At 37.6% G+C, this 23,226-nt stretch overlaps 1 protein-coding gene across 3 annotated transcripts; it reads right to left on the reverse strand.

Annotated features, from left to right (window-relative positions):
- Positions 1-128: 128 nt before the first annotated feature.
- ube3a (ubiquitin protein ligase E3A) lies at positions 129-18,475 on the reverse strand. 3 transcript variants are annotated; one of them, XM_041791124.1, is made up of 11 exons: positions 18,206-18,475; positions 15,785-15,831; positions 12,737-13,008; positions 11,469-12,661; positions 8,011-8,155; positions 7,457-7,662; positions 5,766-5,930; positions 4,976-5,131; positions 4,813-4,886; positions 3,986-4,129; positions 129-2,363 (listed from the first exon to the last, which is right to left on the reverse strand). In XM_041791124.1, coding segments are annotated over exons 2-11 (2,478 nt in total). In that variant the 5' UTR covers positions 15,787-15,831; positions 18,206-18,475; the 3' UTR covers positions 129-2,242. The 3 variants fall into 3 exon arrangements, with proteins under 3 accessions (XP_041647058.1, XP_041647059.1, XP_041647057.1); XM_041791125.1 differs by having other exon boundaries at positions 12,737-12,812; positions 18,206-18,474; XM_041791123.1 differs by lacking the exons at positions 15,785-15,831; positions 18,206-18,475 and having other exon boundaries at positions 12,737-13,019.
- Between the last annotated feature and the right edge of the window lie 4,751 nt (positions 18,476-23,226).

Genomic DNA, 23,226 nt, shown 5'->3' on the forward strand with positions numbered 1-23,226 from the left:
ACTTAGCATAGAAATTCCCTTAAAATGTAGTCAATGGGTTTTCTCTGAAGATCTACCTCTCTACACATAGCTGCTTTAAATGATCTCCCTTACTTTGTTAGTGGAAATTTCAGCAATACATACACAAATTTGATATTTTTTCACCTTTATTTGCTTTGCATAATTGTTGCTTTACATAAGAGTTTCACATTTTCTGCACATTCTTTATGTACCTGAGATATTTGGCCAAATAAAACCCTTCATGTGACTCTTTCCCTTAGGCAGGCATTGCACATTTGGCAACTTCACTTACAAATATGCTAAGAGAAAACACTTAATAGCAACAAACCAAAGGAGGAAAAACCCTTCTTTCAGGATGTGAAAGTCTGAACCGACCAGTCAGTTAAGTACAGCACATTCTGAAAACCTTCAAGCTATGGAAACCGCTCAATGTGGTCTGGTTCTTTTCACAACACACAGTATTCTTTTAATAAGTAAAACAAGAGGCACAACACAGAAACACTTCAAAAATAACCCTCAGGTGAGTGATGAGTTTTCTCTTTGTTCTTAGACTGATAGAAAATACTTTGAGAAGGCTCGTCTGGGGGGCTGTTTGGGCTAGCAGTACTATAAAAAGCTTAAGCTCTTTTTTCTCTGGTGACAATCATAACCAGGAGCACCATGAATCAGATCATTCAGCTGTGGGGGGAGAGACAGTCGATTAAATACTGCTACGCCAAAAAGAAGAACAAACATGAGAAAAGCAAGTCAATAAATACACTGTATGTGCTGACATTCACTAAAATCATGTGTATAAGTGCACTTTCACAGTTTCACAAATCAAATATTCCTCGAACAAAACACAAAAGGAAAAAGAGATCTAAAGGGTTATCTGGTATTTTTTAAACCTGGACATTTATTTTTGGGGGGTCTACACACACACTTTATAAAGTTTTAGACAATGTATGCGTGGTGTCACTTTTTGGTTAAGCCTAGCACACAAGCAAGATAATCTTGCTGATTTTGGGTCAGAATCCTTTCTTCTGACCAGTTAGCAAAGTTTAGATTATCTGATGGTTCTAAAGATTATCTTGACAGATTTTCCTGTGGTGTCAGGTGTGTTAAGAAGGATCTTTCCCTCTCTGATCTGCTCAAAGACAACAAGAGGCACTCCAAGTTGAGATCCTAATTATTAAATGTTGAAAATTTAGGATCAGAAATGTGAAATGTGAGGGAACAACAAAGACAGCTGAGCAGGCACGAGCAGAATTGTCACAGCTTTGACTTTATTCCTAAAATTTTCACTTTTTTCTCTAAATTTCAACTTTAATCTTGAAACTGTATTTCAACCTAATTCTTTAATCTCAAAGTGCATCATTTTTCCTTCACCTCTTGCCCCATAAATATCCTTGAGGGGACTTTATCTTCAGATATAATTTAAGATAAAGTTGCCTCAAGGATATTTATATAATATACATATGCATTAAAAAAAAAACAATTAATTAAAGGCAGCGGTAGATGAGCACCTTTGGTGTAAACAAGGGTAAATTTAGTTTTTTATAGGAGTCTGGTGGCTTTGATGAAAGCAAAGAAAATGTTCTTTATTGACAATGTTGGGGGCGTTTTCCTCTTTTTGAAGAAAATCATTCTGTATTTCCTATTCTAAAAAGTTTTTAATTGTAGTGAGAAAATGTTCATGTAGTATAAAAATCTGTATAGATCAGAAGCAAAAAATGCACTTTTATTGGGCTTTGATCAGGAAGGGAAAGCTTTCCTCACCACTTTTATGACTTGGAGGTTGCTAGCGCTGAGCTCATGGTGATTTGCATTGGGTCTTTATTTACTGTATATAATATATCAAAGAGTACAATCTAGACCTGCCCTCTTCGCGAAGTGTCTTGAAATTACTTTAGTTGTGAACTGATGCTACACAAATAAAGACTGATTTATTGATCAGGAGCATGTCCTCAAATATTTTGCTACAGTTGTTACAGTCCTTTTGGGGAAGCTGGCTCTGTCTTAAAATATATTTTTTAAATATGGCCCTGGATTAAAAATACCAAGGTAACCCTTTAAGTGCCTGGTTAAACTCTTTGGAAAACCTAAATTCTGTGTTTAAAACTTCCTCTCAAAGGATGTAAGGCCTCGGAGTGAGAGGCCGACTGTGGAGTATGAGGTTTGTTAGGCACGGAGTTATTGCAGCATTATTTCATGGCATCTCCCTTTGATTTCTTTAAAGTCAGAGCTTTTCTCTAACAATCTGTCACAGCATCCCAAATCCTTTGGCATAAGTGATGGCCTTGAGGAGTCTTTCTCTCAGTTTCTCCTTGGAGGAGTATTCAGGGAGCAGCAGTGCATTGAAGCAGGTATGAGAAGTTGGCAGCCTGAATGAAGAAAAGAAAAAAAATGAAAATAAAGAAATAAGAGCCTTGCTGGACCTGGCTTCAAAAATGTATAAAAGAGTGAACAGAGACAAGCTTATCAGGTGGATTTGTGAATGAATGTTTGGAAACTGGTTTGACTTCAACAAGGACAAAACAACAAAGAAACATAACACTCTCAGTAACTGGGATATACAGTCGCTAGAAAAAGTATATGAACCCTTTGAGATTTCTTGGATTTCTGCATAAATTGGTCATCAAATGTGTTCCGATTTTCATCTAATTCACAACAATAGACAAACACAGTCAGCTCAAACTAATACTGCACAAAAAATGACATGTTTTCATGTTTTTATTGATCAAACCATTTAAACATTCACAGTGCAGGGTGGAAAAAGTATGTGAACGCCTAGGCTAATGACTGGTTGACCCTCCTTTGGCAGCAATAACCTCAACCAAACGTTTCCTGTAGTTGCAGATCAGACCTGCACAACAGTCAGGAGGAATTTTGGACCATTCCTCTTTACAAAACTGTTTCAGTTCAGCAATATTATTCGGATGTCTGGTGTGCATTGCTCTCTTGAGGTCATGCCACAGCATCTCAATCAAGTTGAGGTCAGGACTCTGACTGGGCCACTCCAGAAGGCGTATTTTCTTCTGTTGAAGCCATTCTGTTGTTGATTTACTTCTATGCTTTGGGTCGTTGTCCTGTTGCATCACCCATTCTCTGTTGAGCTTCAGTTGGTGAACAGATGGTCTTAAGTTTTCCTGTAAAATGTCTTGATAAAATTGGGAATTCATTTTTCTGTCAATGACAGCAATCCGTCCAGGCCCTGAGGCAGCAAAGCAGCCCCAAACCATGATGGCCCCTCCACCATATTTCACAGTTGGGATGAGGTTTTGATGTTGGTGTGCTGTGCCTTTTTTTCTCCACACATAGCGTTGTGTGTTCCTTCCAAACAACTCAATTTTGGTTTCAGCTATGGACAGAATATTTTGCCAGTAGTGCTGTGGGACATCCAGGTGCTCTTCTGTAAACTTCGAATGTGCAGCAATGTGTTTTTTGGACAGCAGTGGCTTCCTCCATGGTGTCCTCCCATGAACTCCATTCTTGTTTAATATTTTACATATTGTAGATTTGTCAACACAAATGTTGGCATGTGCCAGAGATTTCTGTAAGTCTTTAGCTGTAACTCTAGGATTCTTCTTCACCTCATTGAGCATTCTGTGCTGTGCTGTTGCAGTCATCTTTACAGGACGAGCCTAGGGGTTCACATACTTTTTCCACCCTGCACTGTGAATGTTTAAATGGTTTGATCAATAAAAACATGAAAACATGTCATTTTTTGCACAGTATTAGTTTAATCAGCCTGTGTTTGTCTATTGTTGTGACTTAGATGAAGATCGGAACACATTTGATGACCAATTTATGCAGAAATCCAAGAAATCTCAAAGGGTTCACATACTTTTTCAAGCGACTGTATATTTTTAGGCATTTTGGATCTTAAAGGACAGAAATATATGCCTCTTTTAATCTGCCCTCTACAGAAATGAGGCCAAGTAGCTGTACCTGTACCTGTAAATATAAATAAAGTAAAACCTCTTACTCCTAGAAAGTCCTGTACCTGTCTGTGTCTGAGCCGTTTTTGGCAATGATCATTTTTAATTTTCCTAGCCCACCAACCGGCGCTCTGTCTGTGCCGGTGGTGAACTGAAGGAACAGCCTCTTCTGCTCCTCTCCAAACGAGTGAATTGTCTCCCAGAAATCTCTGCGTAGAGAAAATTAAGATTACTTTAAACAGCAAAGATCTATCTGACAAAACCTTTTGCATCATATGATTAAAAACTTAAGTTATGTAGCAATTAACTGAGATAAATGTGCAATAAACATCACACTAGAAAGACAAGAGCTCAGTGAAGAAATCCCTAAAGTTAAAGGTCACATATTGCAAAAATACACTTTTTCAGGCTCATCTAACAAAAATATGTGCCTCTGGCCTATCCACAGTCCCCCCCAAAAATAAGAAAAATTCATTGACACCCCCCTCCCCCCTCCAGAAAATGTGTGCTGAAACAAGCCATTCTCAGATTTTCTCCTCGTGATGTCAAGTGGGGGTGTTAGCCCTGCCCCCAGGTTCAATTGGCCCTCCCCACTTGTAAGAAAGTTCCGCCCCCTTCTCCTGATCCTCTTCTCAGCTGCCAGCTGAGACCAATATAAACTTGTCTTAAAGGGGTAAAATATGAGGCCTTTAACCCCTAACATTAGCCCCCATAACTCAATAATGCAGCAAAAGCCAGCACGGCACCAGGGTTGCAACCCTCCTTTACCTTACGTTCCCTTCCACATGGCCCACAGTCCAAACAGGATCCCCACTCTCACCAAGCCCAGGCCAAGGGCATGAAATCTCCAGGCAGTGATAATGCTGTTTCTATAAATAATAGATGAACTTACTTGATTATTTGACTGTCTTTGCTGTATCCCCCATCGTATTCTGTTGACTTCTCGAGTGCTTCAAAGTCGAGTTTCTGCAAAACCCACAGAGATTAATCTGTATATCATAGAAACATTTGGCAACATAAAGTCCTTAAGTCAACATCAAGTTGTGTTTCCTCACCCTGCTTCCACAGATAAGCAGCTCTACTTCCTCCGGTCTGAACAAGTACTTCAGCGGGGACTCATTTGTGACCATGAGGAAACCTTTCTTAAAGGCTTTGAATTGTGTCTCCACGCTCTTATTCAGCATGTACTCAGCATAAAGGTCCACAAATTCCTGTGAATTATAAAAGAGCAAAAATATCTGTTTAGGGGTGTCATGATACCAGAATTTTAAACTTTAACATGATGATAGTGAAAATCAAACAATATCTGTACTTGTTTATAAACAACAGCCACAAAAATAGAAGTCCCATACAACCAATATGGGTAATGTCTTATCTTAAACTATCAAAGATTGGAGGTAAACTCCAGCACGCCCTAAATTATACAGATATTTATGCAGTGAAACAGTGGTTTGGAGTTTGCCTGAAAATTTTGACTGATTTTGATTTAACAAATGCTTCAAAAGGGCATTGCTTTTAAATGATTCAATTCCTCTTCATATATGTTAATTTCCTCTTACTTTAAATGGGCAACATATGCTTGAATTTCAAAAAGAACTGAAAATATGAAACACTTATGAACTGAAAATATGTAAGACACTGTCTCAAGATCTGTAAAAATAAAAAACACAATTGTTTCATAACTTTACATTTTTCTTTCCACCAATAAATAAATAAAGTCTGATGTTTAACCACTGCCCTCAAACCACCATGGTAGTAACTAGTGCTCTTAATCTAAAAAACAAAACTGTGAGTTAATGAGTGTATCCTTGACACATGGAACTGTTTACATTTAAAAAATCTCACCTGTCTGTTCTCCTTGGTGACAGGGATCTGCTCTCCCTGCTCCTTTAAGTCGTATAAAACCGGATTTCCAAACAGGTCTGTGTGTGAGATCTGGAAGGTGAGCATCATGTCTTCTTTAACGTTACCGGTATATTCAAGAAGACTCTTCAGGCTTTGGTAGAGAGCCTGAAAAGAAAAGAAGTCAGCCTTCTCATGGAGAAATGCACTGTTAAAACAGAGCACATTTTTAATGGCTTATCAAGTCTACAAATGTATTTATTAATTCATTTATATGTTTGTTATTTCCTTATATACAATGCTGTAGCATCCAGTGCTGTAGCTATTAGTCAGTCCAATCTTGGGAGGAACAAGAGGAATATAATAAAAACAGTTTGTATGTTTTGTTTTCATACAAGGTCATACTAAGGGAAATATGCCCGTAGGTTATTTGTCAAGACTTAATTACTTGTCTTTCATTAATTTCTTCAGTTTCTTTTTGTCCTTAAAATTTGATTGCTCAGGTCAAGCAGGCGACCAGCTCTTGGAGGAGTCCTGGTTGAATAGAATAGAACTCATAGAATTATGGACGCCACTGTGCCCTTCCAGCATAAAGTTTTCTGTAGCCTTCTCCAGATCTGTGCCTCTCAACAATGCTGTCTCTGAGCTCTGCAGGCAGTTCCTTTGACCTCATGGCTTGGTTTTTGCTCAGATATGCATTGTCTATAGAGAGGTGTGTGCTTTTCCAAATCACACCCTATCAGTTTAATTAACCACAGGTGGACTCTGATCAAGGTATAGAAACATTGTAGCAATGATCAAGAGAAATGGGAGGAACATGAACTAAATCGCAAGTGTTTTTGCAAAGGGTCTAAATGCTAATATAAATGTGATATTTCAGTTTTTTTTTTCATACAGTTGCCAAAAATTTCAATAAAAAACTTGTAACTTTGTCTTTTATGGGGTACTGAGTGTAGGAAAAATTAAAAAAAAAAAAAAAAAATATATATATATATATATATATATATATATATATATATATTGACTGTAGCCTCAGGCAATGCAAAACTGAAAAAATGATAAGGAGGTCTGAATACTTTCTGAATGCTCTGTACTTCTTTCTTTAAGTTCCCTAAGTCTAAGACTGAAAGCTGTCCCAATCCCCCCATATCTCCATGTTTAAAAAGACCTCACATCTATGGACCTGATGTTCACATTAACCCCTTAAAGCCTGTTGTATCATATTTGATACATACTTTTATGATACCTCTATCTCATCAGTAGGATCAATAAAAAAAACAATTCTAAATGCAATCTGATAAATGATAAAAATGGCCTCAGGTGAATTATCAGTTACCAAAAACACCTAATGTATCAAATGAGATACAAAAAATATATATGTTAAATTTTATGGAAATTTAGTTTTTTAGGATTTCAGTAGAAAGTGAAATAAGCATTTCAGTTCCAAAAAATGAGAATTTTCTGGCTATAATTTGTGTTTTCAGGCTTTAATGGGTTACATTTTTCAGAACGGTAGGCTTAAGAGAAGTTTATCTTTTTTTATCTTTATTTCCTTACTGTGCTTTTCAGTATTTAAATATCTAAGCTATATACACCTATACAACAAAGCAAAGCTCTACTCAAAATATGTTTGGAAATATAGAATAGATTAATTTTCTTTGAGTGTGTAAAAACTTAAGAGAGAGTTACTGTACTGGATGTGAGTCCGACAGGTCCGAGGCGGTCCCTTTCTTGCCCATGAGTTTTCTGTAGACCACCATGGGGAAATGAACATCCAGGATGCAGTTGTTGTAAATGGCCAGACCGAGAACGAGTCCAACGAGGGTGTACTGAGCTTCATTCTCCAGAGAGGATGAGTTAAACCAAAACAGTTTAGTCTCATCATCGTAGGTAAACATTCCTGTTCAGAAAAAAAAAAAAAGAACAACAAAACATTTAAATCACAAAAATCTTCTCTACTCTCATATCTCTGCAATAAATGTGATGCTACACTCATGAAACAAGATTACAGACTGCAGAGGGAAAGAACAGGCTTAACTGTCCAAATATTAAAAAGAACATCTTGCTAATTGATGAACCAGACTCTGTGTCAAACAACGCTAACCAGCTCCCTGCTGTAGTTTTGCATTTTTTTCTACAGATCAGAGAACAGAATTTGTCTTTTTATCTAACTTAAGCAAGAAAAAAGAAAAGTACCCGTCCAAAATAAAGTGTTTAAAAAGACAAAATATAAAAGTTTATGCCTCACCAATGTCGGGATTAAAAATTTCCTCTAAGACCAGCTGGAAAAACTCCTTTGAAACACCGCCCTCATCCACTCCTTGTTCTCCTTCAAACTCAACAAAGAGCTGCTTCTTCAAGTCAGAGGGGTTCTCCATGGAGATCATCTCTAACTGGAACACATGATGGAAGTTTAATTTATTGACAGCTTCTAGAGCCTGTTGATACAGGATTCTGGAAAATTATATCCATTTAAGATAGGAAAAGTTGTTTATGGTTTAGTGATTTATATAGTGGATTATCATAAATGAATGAAAAAAGCCTTTTTGTGGTCTTTAGCAACGATATGACAATGCCCAATTATTTAATGGCTTTTTCCAACATAAATTTATTTAAAATAAAACATTCAACAATAAAACACAGTTTTTAATTCAGACAGCTGCAAAACTTAATGATTAGATCAGTGTTAAGGTTATAAACATTTTCAACACTTTGATACTGTTGTGTTTTGTTTTACATTTTCTGTTGTTTTAAACAAACTCTAGGCCAAACTTACTCTATTAGTTCTGCCCAATACTCGAGGAGTATTTTCAATAAAACTGCACTTCATGGTGTGTATTTACTAAACAAAGAATGCTTCATGGTGGGATTTAAATTTGAAGGGAGGAAAGTTGTTAAAAGTTACCTTCCTGGTTCAAGCTGTGAATGACAGAATGCTTTGCAAGCAGGAAATGTCAGTTGAGAAACTCTGTTACATAAGTCAGGGTGGGGGTGAGATAAACGGTAGGGGGGAAGCTATTAAGAATAATTGTGGTACAAAACATTTAAGCAGCACAAACATGAATGAGATACAGCAACAGAACGGCAGCTTTATGTTACAGTTCATGCTTCCTTATGTAACACTCTTTGACATAACATTGAGCATTTCCATGGCAATGAATGTTAATCCAGTCACAGCAGCTCTGTCATGGCAGCCACCATGGAGAGACATGGACTGCTACATCAATGAAAAATCAATAATTTCTCTGGCTTTAAGAAACAGTTGGAAATATTTTGGGTAAGTATGCAGCAAAAACTGGACTGTTGAATTATCAGTGTTAAACATTTCAAAGTTGATTTTAACTCCTAGAGTGTATTGTAACCCCATTCTGAGTGAAATGGAGTACTGGAGTTAATGTATTTGACAGTGTTGATCAAACCCTCTAGAGCAGGGGTTCTGGTGGGTCGGGACCCAAAAGTGGGTTACGGACCTGCTTTCAGGAGGTCAGGAGAGTGTTCCTGGAAAAACACTGTGGCAAAAAGTAGCCTACACGATGTATGAAAAGCCTAAGCAAAAATACATCCAAATGTCTTATTTTATTTCTGTTTTTTATGATAATGAGTTCATTTTCTACTCCTTTTCTGAGGAAAACAAAACTGGTTTTCTTATTTTGATGTTTAAGTTTCTCAGAATCTCTAGAAAACAACTAAAATTTACTCCTATCTTGGGAAATGGAATTGAATATAATATGTATAGGTCTACCATTTTAGGGTTTCTAAAATGTTGTGCTTTTTAATATAAACTTACATATAATGTTCATTGTTAAATAGATGCATGGCGACGCAGGGGTTAGCGCTGTTGCCTCACAGCAAAAAGGTTCCTGGTTCGCCTTCCGGTCAGGGCCTTTCTGTGCGGAGTTTGCATGTTCTCCCCGTGCATGTGTGGGTTCTCTCCAGATACTCCGGCTTCCTCCCACCACCAGAAACATGCTCATTAGGTTTACTGGTGACTCTAAATTTCCCGTAGGTGTGAATGTGAGCGTGCCTGGTTGTCTGTCTCTACATGTCAGCCCTGCGATTGACTGGCGACCACTGTACCCTGCCTCTCACCCAATGACAGCTGAGATAGGCTCCAGCCCCCCTGCGACCCTGAATGGGAAAAGCGGCATAGAAAATGGATGGATGGATGTTAAATAGATTTGACTTATTGAAAATGATCAGCAATTTGGGTTATGATTGCTCATTCAGGAGGCAGTGGGTCCCAATGCCTGACCAGTTGAGAACCACTGCTCTAGAGTCAACTGATCTAAGCTCCGCCCACTATTATTTCAAATTTGGGGGCAGAAGTTTCCCATCATGCCCTTGGGCAGAGTGCTGGGATGTTTCCTGCTGAACAGCTCATGTTTGCTCATCTTTCTAGTGAATTATTGTTTTGGTGTTAAACACTTTTGCACCATGAGCATCCTCTACCTCCTTCTGGTGGTAGAGGATGGTCTAAAATAAAAGGTGGGAGAACTTTCAACCCAGGGTGTAATCTAGCTCTGTATCTGTCTTTTTGCTCCACTGCTGCCATAAGTCACCTGACTTTGCTGTGGTTTTTCAATATCAGGTCACAATCTTTTCTACATTTGAGAAGTGTTTTAAACTATTTAAATTATTTAAATTATAAATACTCACAGGTTTTTATTTATAATTATATAAACTCAGAAAAGAGTTGGATTTAACACTAGGGGAGTTGAAGTAACACTGATTATTTTTCTGTGTACATTGTTGGAATAACACTGGTTCATTGTTAAAAAATTAACACTTTTAACACACAAGTGTTAGATTTAAAACACTCAGCGTTAATTTAACACAGCAAATTTTGCTGTGTACTCGACAAGAAAAAATGAAGTGTAATTGAAAGAAGTCATTTTTTTTAACAATGTAGACATTTCAGTGCCAAAATTCGACTTATTTAACCTTTAATGGGAAATAGAATCAAAAAGATAGAAACTTTAAACAACATCCATTTCATAGGACAGCTGCATAGTCAGAAAGAGTGGGAATAGAACATTAATTTCAAAAGCACCTTAGCCCTGTTTAATGCTAAAATTTACTGCTAAAACATCCTGCACTGTCTCTACTGTTTTACCTAAATATTGTGATAATTAATAAATAAATAAAAAAAATTAAACTGACTGTAAAATGTCTCATCTAGTATCACATTAGCACTGATTGATGTAAATTATATTAAATTATTTTTTCTACCTCAAGGAACTCTGCCATATTATAGCATATCCTTCTATTTTTGATACTGGTTAAAACACCTAACAAGAGCTTTTACAAATTCAAATCTCAGTTTTCATATTAGTTTTCATAATAGTCATATTTCTTAATTTCTTTTTTTTAATATTTAATGTTAAATTTCTGAACTTTGAGCGTAAAGCTCACCAGAGTCAAATTACTCATTTTGTAAGCATACTTGGTCAGTAAAGCTGATTCTTTTCTGAGTTTGCCTGCAATTTTTTATTATTAGAAAATAATAATCACACAAAATTGTGTGCTTAGTTCTAGTGCTGCGCTCTATTTTTTCTGCCGTTGTATTGAAAATGGAACCGAATTTGCTTGATTTTTACCGGTGTGATATGCAAGTTTAAAGTTCTTGTATCATGACAGCCCTAATTGGGAAAGGTATGCCTGATTGGTATATTGGCCAGGATAGTAACATTTCAGGGTGTAACTCACTCTGACGAGGGCGTCGTCGATGATGTGATCTCTGCGTACTTTCAGCTTTAGATATGGGTTTGGCTGTTGACCCTGGACCATGCTGTAGAGAGCAGTGAGGCGTCGCTCGCTGTACATCCTGATCCGGTTATCATAGTACAGTCCTTGGCTCTTGGTGATAACGCTGAGGATGAAGGGGCAGGTTTGGAAAGAAAACTTGGATTCTGCATTGATCTTAAAGAAAGTGAAATCCTTGTCCATCTCCACCACCTCATTTAGAGACTCGTTGATAAAATCGTCAAAGGAGATGAGGGGATTTACGCTATCCAAAGCTCTGACACCCAGTTCTTTCTCCAGAGGATCCACTCTCGGACCCTTCCTGTAGAGCCGCTCCTCACCGAGCAGCTCATGCAGGGTGAGTTCATCAGACTCTGATTCTTCCTCCTCCTCCTCGTTGTGCTCTACGTCCACATCTCCACCTTGGATACTTGCGTAGAAGACAATTTTTAAACACTGTGTCGCTGCCACCACTGTCTCATCATCGTTTACCAGGTTTTCCCCATCGTATTCATTACTGACGACTGTGAATGTGATGAGCTGCTGGAAGGTCTCCATCATACGGCGGATGTGTGGGAGTTCATATGTGGACCACAGCTTTGACAACCTTGCAAGCGCCTTCACTGGTAGTTTGCTCATGGCTTTGCAGAACTGTGGCAATGCAACTTCAAGGTACTCTGGGCTGTGGAGATTAGTATTCTCCATCACTATAATAAAGATATTCAGGTAATCTGGGTTTGTTTCATACACATCAAGATATTCCAGGTCCAGTTCCATGTTTGGAGTGAGGTAAATGATGGCATTTACAAGAGCTGCTTCCACCTGGTCGACGGTCAGAAGTTTGTCGTAGACCCTCCGAACGGCTTCGATGTCCACGCTAACTTCAAGAGGGTTGTCTGTATTATGATGACTCTCTTCTGGTAAAGCAGCTGCACCCAGACTCTCTGGGTTTTGTTCACTTTGGCTCTCCTTGTCTAAATCTGTTGGTTCTAAAGAGTTTTCTTCAGAATTTGGCTCATCCTTCCTGAAACTCTTCATTAAAGATTCTGTATTGGAGAAAACTCTGCCAATGACGCGCACAAGAGCAGAGTAGTCCCCTGCCTCCTCACAGGAACTCAGCAGCATGCATACTGTGTTTTCTGTGAGGTAATGAACATCTAGAGCAGAATAAGAGAAAATTAGTAAACAGTATTATTTAGGATGTAGAAGAGTATGAGTCAGTTTTCTGATACCTGAGAAGTCCTCCTTGGTGGGACAGATGTCCACATCGCTCATCTTTCTGTCCTTGTCGTTTGCACCGGAGTCTTTCTTGGAGGGGTGAGGAGTGCAGAGTTTGGCATTAATCTTAAACAGCTCGAGCGCTTTGGCTGCTGCTGCATTGTTATCCAAAGGTTGAAAATCACTGCATGATGCGCAAAACTCATTCGTGCAGGCGCCATTTCCACAGCCTTCAGTTAACTGCCGAAAGTAGCGCTCAATTAGATGCTTTGCAGCCGCTCTGTTCCTACAGAACATTTAAACAGAGAGTCAGACTAATGAGTCAATGTCTACAACACTGAGATAGAAAGCAGAAACACATCCTTGCCATGTATGCACAAATATCAAAGGAATTTCACTACCAACTGAACACTGAAAAAACACTTAAAATACTACTTTTGGGCGCTGTGTTTCCACCTAAAGAACATGAGCAAAAACAGTGCTGTAAAAAAAGTATTATTAAGAAAAAAAAGCCATCCAAACCTACCTGGTCCTATGTAAAAAGTAAACAGCTCCCCACTTGTAAAATCATTAACCCTTTACCTATGGAGCCAGTGGCGGCGCAGTGTTTTATGTCTGGACTATTATTACCATAACTCTGTCAAAGTTTGTCCGATTTGAAAAATTTTAACGGCGTTGGAAAGCTGAGAATTGTGGGCATGTGCACATATATGGTTCATTATGGTACTCGCAACCATAGGACATGGGCATTCATAACAATACACCTGAAGTTTGGAGAGACAGCTACACAGATTCTCAACACCGTAACTCCTCGAAAGTTTGCTCAATTTAAAAAATTCCAATGCTGACAGAGAGCTGAGAATCTGTGCTTTCTGGCAATATATGATGTGTGGTATATATATTACAGTAATGTCGAACAGCACTGTGAAAACGGCAGCTTTGGCAGAAGACAAGTGAGAAAGGAGAGTGAAGGAAGAGAGTAAAAGGAGAGCAAGCGAGAGTGGTGTTTTGTTTCAAAAAATAGTGTTAGATAGTGGCATTTGTGCATGCCTGTCTTTTATTACACACATTTATAATGTCGGGAAGACCATCAAGAACGGTAAAACAGCCACTACGGTTCATAGAGAAGGACAGGGATTTGGAGGATGCATCTTCTGAACTGAGGTATGTGAAGAGCAAATATTGTTCTCTTTTGCTCACCCAGAGTCCTAACTCCAAAAATGACTGGTGATTGTTCTAAACATGTCTAGGTTCACATTTCAAATGTCAAAATTTCTTCTCATAAAAGCCATGAAAAACAAATCAGTTTTTCTTGTTTTTCTTCTTTTAAACTGCTGACAATTCCATATAATGTGCAAGAATCATTAACCAGATGTTGAAAAGTCAAGATCAAGCTCTCAGACTTAGGGCATTTCCTGACTATTTTACAGCCATAATAACAAAATATGTCCAAATCACCATTTTTAGCCTCAGTAGGTAAAGGGTTAATTAACTGGTATTGATCACATTTTTGGAAGGCTGAGTTCAATTTCACTAGCCACACCCAGGCCTGATTACGTCCAACCCTGTTGAATCAAGAAATGCCTTAAATAGAAGCTGTCAGACAAAGTGAAGTAGGCTAAAAGATCTCAGGGGTTGATACAAAAAAATGCCAAGGCACTGAAAATCCTCCTGAGTTCAGTTTAATCCATCATCAAGAAATGGAAGGAATATGGCACATGTGTAAATGTGCCTAGATCATCATCTTCACAGACTGAGTGACCGTGCCAGGAGACTAGTGAGAGAGGCCACCAGGACACCTATGACTACTCTGAAGTTACAAGCTTCAGCAGCTGAGATGATAGAGACTCTGCATAAAACAACTGTTGCCCAGGCTCTTCAACAGTCAAAGCTTTATGAGCTGCAAAGAGAAAGCCACCGTTGAAGAAAACTCATTAAATCTTGACTAGAATTCGCCAAAGGCATGTGGGAGACCCCATACTCAAGTGGAAGGAAGTTCTTTGGTCTGATGAGGCTAAAATGGTGCTTTATAGCCATCAGACAAGACGCTATCATTTCCACAAACTCACCATCCCCACTGGCACTATGAGGCACAGTGGTGGCAGCATCATGCTGTGGGGATGCTTCTTGGCAGCCGGCCCTTGGAAGGCTTGTGAAGGTAGAGGGTAAAATGACTGTAACAAAATATAAGAAAATCCTGGAGGACAATCTTATTAAGTCTGAAAGAGAACTATTGAATGAGAGAAGATTTATTTTCCGGCATGACAATGACCCAAAGCATACAGCGAAAGCTACACAGAAATGGTTTGAAGACAACAAGGTGACAAGGTGTTCTGAAGTGGCCGAGTCAAAGCCAAGACCTCAATTCAATAGAGAATTTGGGGTTGGATTCAAAAAAGGGCTGTTCATGCCAGATCCCTGTGCAACGTGACAGAGCTTGAGCAGTCTTGCAAAGAAAAATGGAGTAAAATTGACGTCTAGATGTGCAAGCCTGATTGAGACCTATCCACACAGACATGAAGCCATGTCTACATACAATCTTTTATCTAAATACTATCTGCAGACCTAGTAGCAATTAATTTTAACCTTATACACCAATATCCTCAGTCTATAAAAGAGGCAATAGTTCATGGTATGGAATAAAAAAAGTTTAAGCTCTGAGGGAAATTGAATAATATTAACATAAAGTTATGCAGCTGTGATCATTTCCATTGCTGTAAATAACTGCCTGGGTGTAACGTCTATGAACTTGTGTAGCACACTCATTCCAGAGTCTTTAGACCTAGGAAGGAACGAGGATGGCATGGATTGAGAGAAAATTTCAATCCTTTCAAAAGAAGTTTTGTATGCTTAAAGGCACTTTTACTTCAGGTGGTAAAGTAAAGGTGGTACTTTAGGTAGAAACATAGCCAAAGACATAAAGCCACAAAGATGACAATTACATGAAAAGACATTCAAAGGGTGCAACTCTTCAGATTTAATATTAGTTTAACTACTTGCATGAATATTAGTTCAGCTAACTACATTAACTAGTAAGATGCAGGTTTATTGAAATGACTTACATTCGGCTGGATTCAGGTACCCTCCTGCAGGCCCAGTTTACAGTCCTCTGAAAGAAAAGATCAGAGATTATGTCTTTTTTCCTTTACCCACACACACATAAACAGCAGATTCAAAGGATGAGGCTGACACCTCTCACTTTCACAAGTTCCCCAAGAAAACTGCACTTAAATTTTAAAAAGGTATGAGCAGATTTGAACACTTCTGCATTCAGAGACGCTCTTGAATGTTAATGAGTGATTATTGACGTGTTTGCCGCCTTTCTATCAGCTTAAACTGATCTGGTCAGGCTTTCTGTCCCAAAGAACTGCTGTTTACTGGATATTTTCTCTTTTTTTCCTCACCATTCTCTGTAAACCCCTGAGAAAGCTGTGCATAAAAATCCCAGTAGATCAGCAGTTTGTAACAAAAAAAAAAAAAAACAGTCCGTCTGGTACCAACAACAAAGGCTCATTTACAGTCAACTCAAACCACCTTTCTTCCACAAATCTGAAGCTCCATGTGGACGTCTGCAGATTTTCTTGACCAAGTCTATATTCCTAAATAGCCTGGTTGCTGCCATGTGATTAGCTGAATAGATATTTGCATTAAAAAGCAGTCAAACAGGTAGACCTAATGAAGTGGTCAATGATTTTAATCCTTTTATTCTTGATGTTTTGATTGCACTCCTAAAAACAGGTTGAGCTCATTCTTAACATTTTGTCTATATCCTTAATATTTATTTTAATACCAACATTTTTATACTATTTGGATATTTTAACTGTGTTTTGTAACAGGAATAAAGGATATAATCTTCCTCTGCTGATCTATTTCTTACATTGACATTTCCACTTAAGTCTTTACTTTCAGCTTTATTCATGAGATTTAAACTATTTTCTAATAATAAAGAAAAGTAAATATTTAATTCAGTTGCCTACAGCATGGGGTTGGTGTTAGAGGTGCTGTCCTGCAGTGGTTCATCTCCTATCTCCAACACAGGTCATTTGTAGTTGATATAGGCAGTTCTGTTTCATCTACAGCCTACCTGTCATGTGAAGTACCTCAAGGCTCCATCCTAGGCTCCATTCTCTTCTTCATTTACATGCTTCCAATAGGTAAAGTTAAAGAAAAGCACAGTATATCTTACCACTGTTATGCTGATGATACTCAGCTCTATCTCCCCATAAAGCCAAACAATCATTCAGACACATTAAATGCTGCCAAAAATCTTTTACAAATGAATGAAAGCATTACAGAAGTGTTCTCTTTGGCCACCCAAATGCCATCAAACAGGTCTCTAGCAGCTTAGGTGATCTTTCCACCCTCATCAAGCCCTAGGCTATTAATCTTGGAGTGAAATTTGACTCCAGTCAAGTGAAACCTGTGGTTAAAACCAGTTTCTTTCAGCTGAGAACAGTTTCCAAATTAAAACAATTCTTACTTTTTTATGATTTGGAAAAAAACGACATGCTTTCATCTCATCACAGTTTGACTATTGTAATTAATTGTATTCTGGAATCAGGCATCCCTTTCCCCACTGGTGTGGAATAGTACAAGACAAGGAAGCAAGAGAGGGATCTTTACAGGCTTATCACTATAGGATTGATTTTAAGATTGTTCTGCTTGTGTTTAAACTGCCTGGCACTGTCTTACATAGTTGACCTCCTCAGACCCTACCAGGCCCCTCGGATCCTCAGACATCAGTCCCAGGGTTGTCCCTCGTTCGAGTCATAAACTTAGGGTGGCCAAGCTTTTGCAGTAAAGGCCCCCACCACATCGGGTCTGCTCCCTCTGTTGAATGTTTCAAGTCCCCCCAGCTGTTGTTGTTTTTCTGAAATTGCTTTATAAATAAATTTGATTGACTGATAAATTAAAAGAAAAACTACTTTCACCTTATATAACCTTAGTACTACCCTTTAAGAGGCATCAGGTAACAGGTGATGAGACTTTGTCTTATGTTTTTGTTTACTGCCTTTCATTTGATAGAAATTTAGGTTCTACTTGATGCCAGACTGACTTTTTACTATATGATGATTGTCATAACTGATGAATAAACAATAATTAATTATTAAAAAGTACAAAGACCAATACAGTTGATAGAAGCTGCTTTGTTTGAGCATCAGCAGAGCAACAACAGAGCTTGACAACAGAATTATTAAATTATGAAAATAAATATTTAAGTCATTAAGACATCTATTAAGAAAACAGGCATGACATGTTATCTTTCAATGTATTAAGAAACGTTAAAGCCCATGTATCAGCCAATGAGCATGTTTCACAACCAACGTGATTTAGCAGAAAGTTGTGAGTGAAAAAGCTCTGCTGTGATTTGTTCGCTGCTCTCCTGTTATTACGCTTTTAGCTGCTTTATTAGCACCAGGCTAAAGGAAGTAAACGCCACAGTAAAACTCAGTATCATAAATGGAGTATTTTTATGTACTGACCTGTGATTTTTACAGGGTGTCTGTCAGCCTGTCAGTGACAGTGCAAAAAAAATATCTTCAGTCAGAGACTCAGCTGCTGTTTTAGCGACATTCAGACCTCTACACTCCGGCTTCACCCGATTACAGTCAACTTAAAATACTCAACAAACAGTCCTTTTACTAGGCTAAGGTTTGACGACGGTATAGAGAGTAAATACTCTTAGTTGTTGAATAAGAGCGAAATTTCCTCCTCTACCATCTTGTAAACAAGAGCGAGAAATATCCCAGCATGCACAGCGCGAGGCTGTCAAACATCACACCCCTCCCACCTGCACGAGACACAGAAATACACCGAAATACTGACGTTAATATCAAAATACCAGGAAATAATTCACTTTATTTATCCATCCCGTATTTTTAAGCGTCTTTCCTGTAGATTTTTAAAATGAAATCTCATGAATTAAACTCGAAGGACTTCTCGATTTTTTTTTGCTGTAATTTGCCAACACTATTAAAAAGCACGTATAATAAGCTAGTTTTATCACAAAATTATAAAAGATAATAAACACATTATTAATCACATTTGATTACAATGTATTAAATAAAAAAATAATAATAATTCACAGGGCTTAGTTATGGGATATTGAGGATTACTTAAAAGCCATTACACTGAAAAGAAAATAAATTAAACAGATTGCACAAAAAAAAAAAAAAAAGTCGAATGAAATAAAATATTAGGTTTAAAATCTTTACAAAATGACTATGTAATCAAAACCAACAAATTAAATGCAATTTAAGTAAAATTAGATTTATGAAACAGAAATGTTGACCTTCTGAGTGAGAGAATGGAGGCTCAGGAGACCTTTGCAAATTGATTTGAGCATTAAGTTAATTTCAAACAGCAGATTACACCCACATTATTTATTGATGGCTGATAATTACTAACAGAGCCGATATCAGCTGGTACCAATGTTAAATCAATGCTCAGTGCATCCCCATAATTATGTTATTACAGGAAAACAATCTTTGTTATAAGCTGAAATTTGGGGAAAACATCAGAAATGTAGAAGTTATTATGGGAAAATGGATAAAACACATGAATGTGTACACAGGAAAATCTAGGGAGTCATTTTTCCAGAGTAAAAAGTATTTTACTCAAAAATAGTAAAATTTACTCTTTATTGAGTATATTTATTACCAGCCACCACAAGAGTCGGAACAAAAACACAGATTAAATTCTGCTGGATAAAACTTTTAACCACACCCACTTAAGTTTCAACTCCGCTGCCATCACTCATGGACGGTCACAGGTGCGGCTCATTAGGTGTCCAAGCTGCAGATAATCCTGGGTAATCAAGATCTCCTCACCTGGTGATGAACCTTCAGACACCTTTGTACTTCAGCTTCTAGTCAGGTAACTCCTCTTCAACCTTTGATAATCTAGTGGTTTTTCAATGAGGTTTTTTTGCCTTGTCTAACTCCATTTGTCCTCTTTTTTTTTTTGCAGTGTCTCCATCGTCTCTGCCAGAGCTATTTCCAACCACCAGCCAGTACACTCACCATCATTTGCACTATTGTTGTCAAATAGACTTTATTAACTTTACCACCTTGTCTCGTGCTCTGCTCCTGAGTTCTTGTCATATTTTCATCACAGTTGTTTCTGTAATATTAGAACACTGTCTAATACGTACAGGCAAAATAAAGAGGAAGATCAGTCTATTTAGAGTAAGATACAGCTCTACATAACCATTACCCAGTTCTATATGGAGCAGAAAATATTCTGTAATGAGTAGAAACATTTCTAAAAGGAATGAAAAAACAGTTCTGAAAGGACTAAATGAAATACTGTATTGAGAAAAAAACAGCTCTATGATGAATAAACTATGGTCTGAATTACTCAGTAGTGAGTACAATTGCTGTAGAGCTGTTTTTATTTTGTTCATTATGGAGCACAAAATCATCATTTAGAGTTAAATTAAAACACCCTTTAGAGTAAAAACAACACTGAAAACATTACTCTGCACGCAGAGTGAATTTTACTCCAGATAGACTGGGACCAAATGTTATATTTTTCAGAGTAAAATTTTACTCAATTTGAGTAAAATTTACTCAGGTAAATTTACTGTGTATCTGCTTCTGGCTTCTGTGCAATAATTAAGTAGAAAATAATTTGAGGTCATTTTTGAGGTAGTAGTGAATAATCTAGAGGTACTGAAGTCATTTTTAGCATGGATTTATTTACTTTATGGTAGTTTAGCATAAACAATGCACTTTTGCCTCTAACCCTTTGTGCCACTTTCTGCCCATTTTTGCCCATTTTATGGTTTTTAAAAGTTTTTTAACCACTTTAAAACCAATTTTTCCTGCTTTTTGTTCCTTTTTTGCACCATTTTGCTTTTTGCTGCTCTTTTATGATGCCTTTCCCCCTCTTTTATACCTTTTTGCTACTTTTCACCCATTTATGGCATTGTATAAAAGCATTTTTTGCAAGTTTTTTGCCCTTTTATGCTATTTTGCCGCTCTGTGTAAATGTTTACTTTTGTTTTGCCACTTTTATCCCTTCTTTTTGCCACTTTTATTCCTTTTTTTGCAACTTATTGGCCAGTTTTATACTATTAGGCGACTTAAAGGGGACATATTATGCAAAAATCACTTTCAGGCTTTTCTAACACAAATATGTGCCCCTGGCCTGTCCACAATCCTCTCAAATACCAGAAAAATCCATTCCCTTTTACCCTCTCTTTCTCCACCTTTCAGAAAATGTGTGCTGAAACAAGCCGTTCTCAGATTTTACATCTAGTGACCTCACATGGGGAGTAAACACTCGCCCCCAGGTTTGGTTGGCCGTCCCGCACTTGGAGGAAAGTTCCACCCTCCTCTACTGATCCTGTCAACTACCAGCTGAGATGCTGGATAGCTCAGTGGGTTGCCCTGCTGACTACAGTCTGAGAGTGATTGTTCAAATCCCAGTCAGGTCCTAAACTTTGGATAAAAGTGTCTGTAACATCAGGAGTGCTGCTTTCATTTCCTGGGAGGGGTGTGTTCAAGGGCGGAGTCAGACAGCTAATTACCATTTAAAGCCAGAGACACAGAAACAGCTCGTTCTGAGCAGGGCTGAAACAGAGGGATTCTTAATTTTTGCCACTTTTTCCCCAATTTTTGTGACTTTTGCACATTTTTGACACTGTTTTGTTATGTTCACATTTTTTTGCTGCCTTTAACCCTTTTTGCTTTTAACCCACTTTTGCAAATTTTTGTCCACCATTTCTTTTACTCCCATTTTGTTACTTTTTTCTGATATTTTACAAATTTTTACCACTTTTAATTCATCTTTGATGCTTTTTGTCAATTTTTGCAAATTGTTGCCCATTGTTGCTATTTTTTTCCAGTCAAAATCAGTTTTCCCTCTTTTCCCTCAACTTTTTGCCACTTTTCACAACTATATAAATATTCATCATTAAAGTTGTCTCAGTTTTTCCTGCTCTATTTTCTGGCATCCTGGAGTTTGTGCACATCATAGCTTAGATTTACTTTCCAAACAGTTTAGTTCAGTATTCCCATCTACACTGTTAACATTACTGATAAAAATATAATGTTATGTAAAGAAAAAGGGGTTATCGTTTGAAAAAGGCTTTATTTGTACCACGGCATAAATAAATGAAATTATTTTTTTCTTGCTTTGGTTAGTTTGATTATTGCTGAGGCTAAATATGAAATATGGTTACCACAGTGTAACTCTACAAAGGACCATGACTCTGTTGACCTCCGTGGATCCCTAATTTGGCTGGGCCCCAAAAAGCTCCCCCATTTATCCCCCCTTATGGGTGGCCTTGCTTCAGGACATACGTAAATACTGACATACACTGCAAATATCTCTCAATGGCAGTTAAAGCAAATACAAATACTTTCATAGGTATGAGAGATTCTTATATATATACATTGTTTCATGTGCACATGCTGTAATGTTTGCACGTTTTATTGGTTATTTTATCTTTAGGAAATATGGTAATTAAACAGAATTATTTGTTCTGTTATGACATGCTTTTGACTAAATCCTACACAATAGATCCTTGAAGTAAAACACTAGTGCCTGTACAGAATTAATGAGATGAGATGTTCATATACCCATTTGTTGTAGAGACATTTTATTCTGATCATTTCATTAACTACTGCATCTAAAAACACAGTATATTGTGGTTTCACGCCCAGTGCCCTTGTAAAACTGAGAATCATGGTTGCTTGCTGTGTCGATGGAGGCTGAACAGACTCAGTGCGATCTTTAAATCATATTCATAACCCATAAATCAAAGCTGGCATATAGAGCAGGCAGTCACAACCCTGCCGTCTCATTCTGCTGCAGGCCTTTGTAAATTATGCATTATCTGATCTATGTGTACAGCTCTTATGGTGCTGATCAGATGTTTGTTATTCTGTCAGCGTCAGCCTTATATTGAGGTTTACACCTACTACAATGTGACATTAAATCTCTGTTTCCATCAGTCCTTTGTTTCACAGTGGTCACTGGGAGGGGTTCACCTTAAAACAAAAGGTGCACAAGAGGTTCAAATAGAGCACACAGTGAAAATGGATGAAATAGAATAATAAAGACTAAACATGTGTGCCCAGTACTACTGGATTATGAACCTATTGGTACATTTATTGCTTATAATGTGTTTTTCCTAAAACCTGTCAGGCTACATTTATATATTTTGTATTAACCATATTTTCTAAAATTTGCTCTTTGGCTGTATAATGGTGTTATCAAATTGAAATAAGTAAAAAGACTCCATGCACAGATTTAATTATCATCCTTTTGTCTTACTGGGTGTGTTTATTGGACAGCATGGTAGCTGCAGTACTGCCTATAACCACAGGGAGTCAGTGTAACCACAGAAAGCATCAGAATTCCAGCTCTTTACCTACAACACTATTTTTTTTTGTCTTTGCTTTTACGTTTCAGTGCTCAAGTTTTTAAATCAGGGATAGAAAACACACTTTTTGTATATGTTAAACAGAAATCTTCATGAAAATGTTTATCACTT

This window comes from Cheilinus undulatus, linkage group 7, assembly GCF_018320785.1.
Source record: "Cheilinus undulatus linkage group 7, ASM1832078v1, whole genome shotgun sequence".
NCBI lineage: Eukaryota > Metazoa > Chordata > Actinopteri > Labriformes > Labridae > Cheilinus > Cheilinus undulatus.

Coding starts and splice junctions, on each gene's coding strand:
- ube3a (XM_041791123.1), bottom strand. CDS start 13,019: ATGTTCTGTAGGAACAGAGCGGCTGCAAAGCATCTAATTGAGCGCTAC. Junction 5,931..7,456: donor ACCTGTCGGACTCACATCCA/GTACAGTAACTC, acceptor TTTTCTTTTCAG/GCTCTCTACCAAAGCCTGAA. Junction 4,130..4,812: donor AAAGACAGTCAAATAATCAA/GTAAGTTCATCT, acceptor TTCTCTACGCAG/AGATTTCTGGGAGACAATTC.